Here is a 6,253-nt window from a genome sequence, read left to right as displayed (position 1 = left end):
CCATTACGCAAACTGTCCCTGGATTGCCTCTTTCTGTGCAGGAGAGAAGCCCTTCAAGTGCGAGTTCGAGGGCTGCGAGAGGCGCTTCGCCAACAGCAGCGACAGGAAGAAGCATTCCCACGTGCACACGAGCGACAAGCCCTACAACTGCAAAGTGCGAGGCTGCGACAAGTCGTACACGCACCCCAGCTCCTTGCGGAAGCACATGAAAGTCCACTGCAAGTCCCCTCCTCCCAGCTCGGGCTACGAGTCGTCCACCCCGTCGCTGGTGTCGCCGTCGTCCGACTGCGGCCGGGAGCCTCCTCAGCCGCCGCCGCCGCCGCCGCCGCCGCCTCCGCCTGCAGCAGCGGCGTCTTCCACCCAGGCGGCAGCCAACCTGAGCGAATGGTACGTGTGTCAGAGCTCAGGGGCCAGCGGCATCCCGACTCCACCCAGTAACTCTCCGTCACCTCACCCGGGAGAGGCCGCTTACACAAACTGCGAGCCCCGGCCCACTTATTAAGGTCAATACGGTAGGACAGCCCGCCGCCGCCGCCGCCGCCGCCGCCGCCGCGAGACTGCATTGTTCTTTCCGGGGCGCTCCGGACCCTTGGCTCACCCGGGGCGAAGGACGGGTCGGGAGGCCTGGCTCGCGCGGGAGGGGCGGCATGCGATGCTAGACCTGGGGAGGAGCCCCTCCCCTCCCCCGCCCCCCCGCCCCCAGTCACCTTCGATCAGAGATGCTGCACAGGCCACCGGAGAGAAGATGCACTGTAAAAACACAAGCAAACAAACAGAGCCCACCCCACCCCGCGCCTTCCCTTTTGTATTTATTACGGTGTCAAGCACACAGGACGGCAACCCCCTTCTTTCCATGATCTCCTATTATTATTAATTATTATTGTTGTTATTTTTCACCATAGTCCTAGACTTCTCGGACCGTCTACGCCCCATTTGTTTACAAAGGCCTCATCTGAACCGAAACATCCTTTTGTATCAATAAACCAAAGTGTTTTAATACGGATTTCTAGCTGCTGTACAGCTGCGATCGATTGTTGGTGCTGGTACCTTGTGATGGTGTTTTACTTGGGGCGATTCTGCTGCTCCAGTGTTTTAATTTTTATTATTATTTCTGGAGGGCTGTGTCTCTCTCTCTGTGTGTATTTGCTTTTTAAAAAGAGGAATATCAGTATCTCTAAATATATTATTTGTTAATCAACTGTACACCAAGCAGTCCATTAAATGTTTTGATTAATTTACCCGTTCAGTTGACATTTTTGGAATGAATCTCTTTACTGCCCTTATTTCACCAACATATTCTTCCCACTTGCCACTAATAAAACAGGCCCATGGGTGGCTTAATGATTTATGGTACATTTTAATTTCCACTAGTAATGGATTTAAATGCATAAACATATTCTCCTTTTCTCTCCCCTCCCCGACTTATTTCTGTTGAATTGTGAGTTCTTGTGATTCCTTAGTGGATGGAAGGTGAAATCCATGTTAATTGGAGAGGGAGGGGGGTTGTTATGAGTGACGTCATTGTACTGAGTTGCTTGGATTGTCCGAAAGGATTCATGATGTGTAGATTTCTCTGAACCGATGGTGTAAATCCAGTGGCAGTCTTGTTTTCAAACGCACAACAGTGGTTATGTAAAATAATAATTTGAGCTTTTTTTGTAACAGCAAAATAAAATGGTTTTAAAATCTTGAACATATCTAGAGGTCTGTAAAGTGATGGTTCTTATCAAGACTCCCTGACGAGTCCCTAGATGAGAAAGAACTAGGGGGGAAAGCATTCCAGTTTGACAAGAAAGAACCAGGCATTTTATATGGGGCTCAGTTACCTATGTCAAGCCCTATGCCTGACGTAATTTGTAGCAAGTGAGATGATATTTCAGTGAGATGTACTTAGAGACAGGGTATTTAGGATTTGGGGTTGATTCTGATTGATGCTATAAGGACAGTGCAATCAGGCAAATGACTTGGTTATCTGAAGACACACTGACAAACGCTTTCTAGTTTGCATTCTTTCCCACATATTTCCTCCAAGGCTAGTTCCTTTCATTCACTAGAGAGTGATGCAAAAACCCACCCCAGCTCAGGGCATTTGAATACAAAACCAACAACAGAAAAGCAGGTGTTTTGCCATTGTTGTGGTGCAACACAGTAAGACCAACTAAGTCTATTTAATAGGACGTCCAACATCAGTAGGGACACCATGGTACTTAAATTCAGCTGGACTTTTGCTGTCACTCCACTTTTTACATTCCTGTGGAAAAAAGTTACCTGTCTGGTCCTATGCTCTTGAATAGTTGAGCTGGGGACAAGATGGGTTGTGATTCTTCAATCCTGAACAGCAAGATTGCCTCCTTAACTGTGATCTTAGGCATGTCTACTCAGAAGTAAGTCCCACTGAGTTCAGTGGGACTTACTTCCAGGTAAGGAGCTGTAGGATTGAAATAGAACCAATAACATCCCGTCCTAATTATCAGAAAGAAAAAGAACTAAAGGAGAATTTCTGTTTTGTTTTGTTTTTCTTCCTTTCTTTGTTTAACCCGTCTGAACTAGTGAAGGCGACAGCGAGAAAATACGAAGGTATGGAGGCCATCTGAAAGAGGAGAAGATGTTTCCACCTTGTTTGGAGCTGGACTCCCCTCCTCCCTACTCAGTCCCCCCCCCCCCCCACTCCTTTTCTTCTTGATTTCTTTCTTTGCAGAAGCGGTTTTGGGATGTGTAGGCTAATCACCTTTAATTTTTCATTTGCTTGTTACAGATGTCTATCCCGTTGCTCTCAAGGTAATCTAGACAGAGGCAGCTGAAAAGCCCCGCATCTTATGCTTAGACATCAAAGCAGGCTCTCACAATGAAAGTATTTCTTCGCAACGGTGAATCTTCATGGTGAGTTAAGATTTCTATAGCAATAGGCAAGTCATACTTTAAAAGAGTGAAAAGCGAAGTCTGGAGCCAGTCCAGTCTTTTCACGAAGGACATACTATTTAGGTCTAACAGATTCTTTCCCCCACCTCCCCGCAACCCCCTACCCCCAACTCTGCTTTCTTTTAAAGCCCGCTCCCCGAGATGTGCGTGCGTGTGTCTGTGCATTTCTGTGCGTGCGTGCGTACGTGCACGTGTGTGCGCGCGCGCGTGTATGTGCGTGTGCGTGTGCATATGGAAAGCTGTGTTCGTGGTGGACGTGGGGCCTGCATCACTTTCCCTCGAATTTCCGGGACAAGAAACCCCACGCGAATGGGGGCCCTTGTTCCAGCCAATAATCAGAATGGATAAGAATGTCAGGAAGAAAAATGGGGCCGCTTCAATCGCCGCCCGTCAGTCCACTTTTGTCTCTCTTCTTTCGGGCCCTGATCAGAGACGGCCTTTGGGATTTGATGGCGACTTTTCTAAAGGCGAGGAAATGGGTTTGAAGGAGGGAAAAGAAAAGGAGAAAGGTCTAATCAAGCCCGGCCTTGTTCAAAGGCTCTGATTTGGGGCGGGGGGCGGGGGCGGGGGCGAAAGTGTGAGCTTTATGGTGCATCAACATGCCACGTTAGGATCGCTATGGTAATGAGCGGAGCAGTAGCAAAGCCCCTGAAAGGGCGGCACACTCCATTCGAGACAGTCTATTAAGATACATTTGCGCTGACCTTTGGTTTCATGCCAGCTTAATACATTCAATCTGCTCTTCCTCCGAGATGGACTTCCTCCATCTCGCCCCCTTTGCCTTGCTCTGCTGGCTCGCCCTCTAAGGAGCGCTTTTGTTGCAGAGTCTCTGGGCCGCTGCGCTCAAGAGCGCGGAGGGGGCGGGAGCGGCTGGGCAGGGAGGCTACCAGTGTTGAGCGAAACCTTTGCACCCACGGGAATCCATGGAATCGCTTCCAAGCCAGTGCGCTGGAAGTGCGAGCGGTAACTCTGCGGTACTCGGGCGCCCACTCTGCCCAAAGAGCCCCGACTGACTGGAGTGGGACTGCTCGCGAGCAAGGAAAGGTGGCTTCCCGGCTGAACGACGCTGCTGTTTGCTCGTGAACTCATGGAGCTCTTTTCTCTCCCCGCTCCACCTTCCGCCTTTCCCCTAGCACCTACTCCAAGTATCGCCGGGTCTGTAGCTGTGTGTAACGGTCTTATCGTGCAGGTATTCGAATCTGTTGGTCTTTGTTTTGTCAGTGATGCTTCGACATTTTTGTGTTTTGACACCCATTAGCTCTAGGTTCGAGCTCCTAACAGAATGCACTGCTGCTCGGTTGTTTCCACACTATTCGTTCCTGAATGCCTACACGGATATATAGGTATTTTTCTATGAGCAGGTATCAAAGTATATGACACAACCTTGCTGAAGTAAGAGGATGAAATAGAAAGGGGTGTCACATTTGTCTGAGGAGCTTTACGGATGAGGGAAGTCTGATCCCTCGAATTTAGTTGACCGTGCCCAGAAACAAACAAACCAGAACTAGAGCATAGATGTGAGGCAACCCCTTTATTCCCACTTGTATCCAGGGTTAGCCTCTCTTAAATCACACACATTTCAATGCGTCTACTCTAAGTAAGTCTAACATTGGACACAATCCTGTCTCACCCCCTCACACAGAACCAGGGTTTGATGCCTTCCAGGGCCTCAGAACTTGACATTCCCAGGTCTGAGGCCACAGGCCTGGTCATGGTCCCACGAAAGTTAGAAGTCCATGTTCCAGTAATTGTCGTCTTGTTTATTTTATCCAAGTACCCCAGTGAATAGGGGAAAAATAAACATGCTGAACAAAAAAATTCAAACAGTCGAGTCATCTTTAGTGCTAGCCCTTGTGCTTGAATAAAAAAGGATGGTCCAATTTCTATTGAGCTGAGAAATCTTTGAAGTGGGAGTTATTATCTGAGAAATTCCTCTTCGTCACCCTAACAACGCTGATGAAACGTAAAAAGCTTCTTTGTCGGCGATTTGTTCTCCCCTCTGTCAAATTCCCTCTGCCCTGTTAGCTGGGACCATTTCTAAAGAGAGGAACCAAATTTCTTAAAAGATAACGTTGGGATGGCGACAGAAAACATCCCAGTATACAGTCAGATACCTGTGTCTACCTACATCTGCCTGTCTGTGTCTGACTCTCTGAAGGTGGAGGGGGCGTTTGGATCTAGAATGAGGAAGGTGAGAGGAGGGGGGAGAATTCCCTTTGCCCCTCCAAACTTCCCCACTCTAAACAAAGTGATCTGCTAGACCTTCCTTTCTAAACTGAATTGTTTTAATTCTGTCCAAGCCATTGTTTTCTTCACAGAATCCAAATTCTTGCAACAGCATTACCCATTAGGACCAAGTCTGTGACCGCTGTGTCTCCCCACCATCCCACTCTAGTGTAATGAATCCAACCACTCACACAAGACTTTACCCAGATTCATGGTGTTAATGCTGGAACTACCTATTAAAAGCATGTTTCTCTACTGCAATGCACGAAAGTGGTGAAGCCTTGAAAGTGATGGCTTCCATATGCTGCAATGTTTTATTGTCAATGAGTGGAAAGAAAAGTAACACCCCACATGGTACCCTCAACTGAGAGCTGCAGCAGCAGACAATTAGAGGATGTCCTTAGACATGGGATGGGGAGAGGGAGCGATGCATTGCTTACTTGATTTTGCATCTCTGCCACTCCTGCAGCTCTGGATCCCTCTGAAAGTTAGTAACTCTGGGTACAATCTGTCACACCAACGTGCTGTAAACTACATGGCATGGAGCCCCAGTGGATTTCTACTGGAGCAAAGGTTGAGCAAATAAGGGTGGGTTAACTGGTACACACACATTGGAAGATGCAGGGCCTAGCATTATGGAGGCACTTGGGAACTGTAATTCACAGACAGCCCGATCCATAATTTCGTTAAGCTGAAAGATTTGTAATTTAAGCCACTTACAGCTTCATCCCAAACTGTATATGGAGCAAGTCCTACTGAAATCAGTGTATATATCATGTTCAGTTTTTCAGTTGGACTCTCGTCTGGGATCCTAACCTAGTTTTGAAGGGAAAAAAGCTCCATAGAAATAAAATATGTTTGCAATTGAATATTTAAAGGGATTAAATCCCACTTTGCCTTAATCAGAATGAACTATGTACACAACAGAGTAAAAGCATCTCACCAAAATATACAACTACAAAATCATATTTAATTGACAGCAGAATTAATCTAAACATTGTTTTTGATCCACCTATAAATTCAATTTGACTCTAAAGGTTTAGGGTTTCTTGATTTGAAAAGGGTATTGTATAGATTCTATGTGATGTAATTGTTTTTGCTTTAAGTA

General features: G+C 47.1%; 1 protein-coding gene across 1 annotated transcript in view; it reads left to right on the top strand.

Moving 5' to 3' along the window:
• Positions 1-502, top strand: part of ZIC4 (Zic family member 4) — a 6,075-nt gene extending 5,573 nt beyond the window's left edge. Inside the window, exon 2 of the mRNA XM_044432952.1 lies at positions 42-502. Within this exon, the coding sequence (XP_044288887.1) occupies positions 42-502 (461 nt within the window). The remainder of the gene's footprint in view (positions 1-41) is intronic.
• Positions 503-6,253: the final 5,751 nt, after the last annotated feature.

The sequence above is a fragment of the Varanus komodoensis genome, unplaced genomic scaffold (assembly GCF_004798865.1).
Source record: "Varanus komodoensis strain SLA01 unplaced genomic scaffold, ASM479886v1 scaffold25, whole genome shotgun sequence".
Classification (NCBI taxonomy): domain Eukaryota; kingdom Metazoa; phylum Chordata; class Lepidosauria; order Squamata; family Varanidae; genus Varanus; species Varanus komodoensis.
This window is presented reverse-complemented; position numbering and strand designations above follow the sequence as displayed.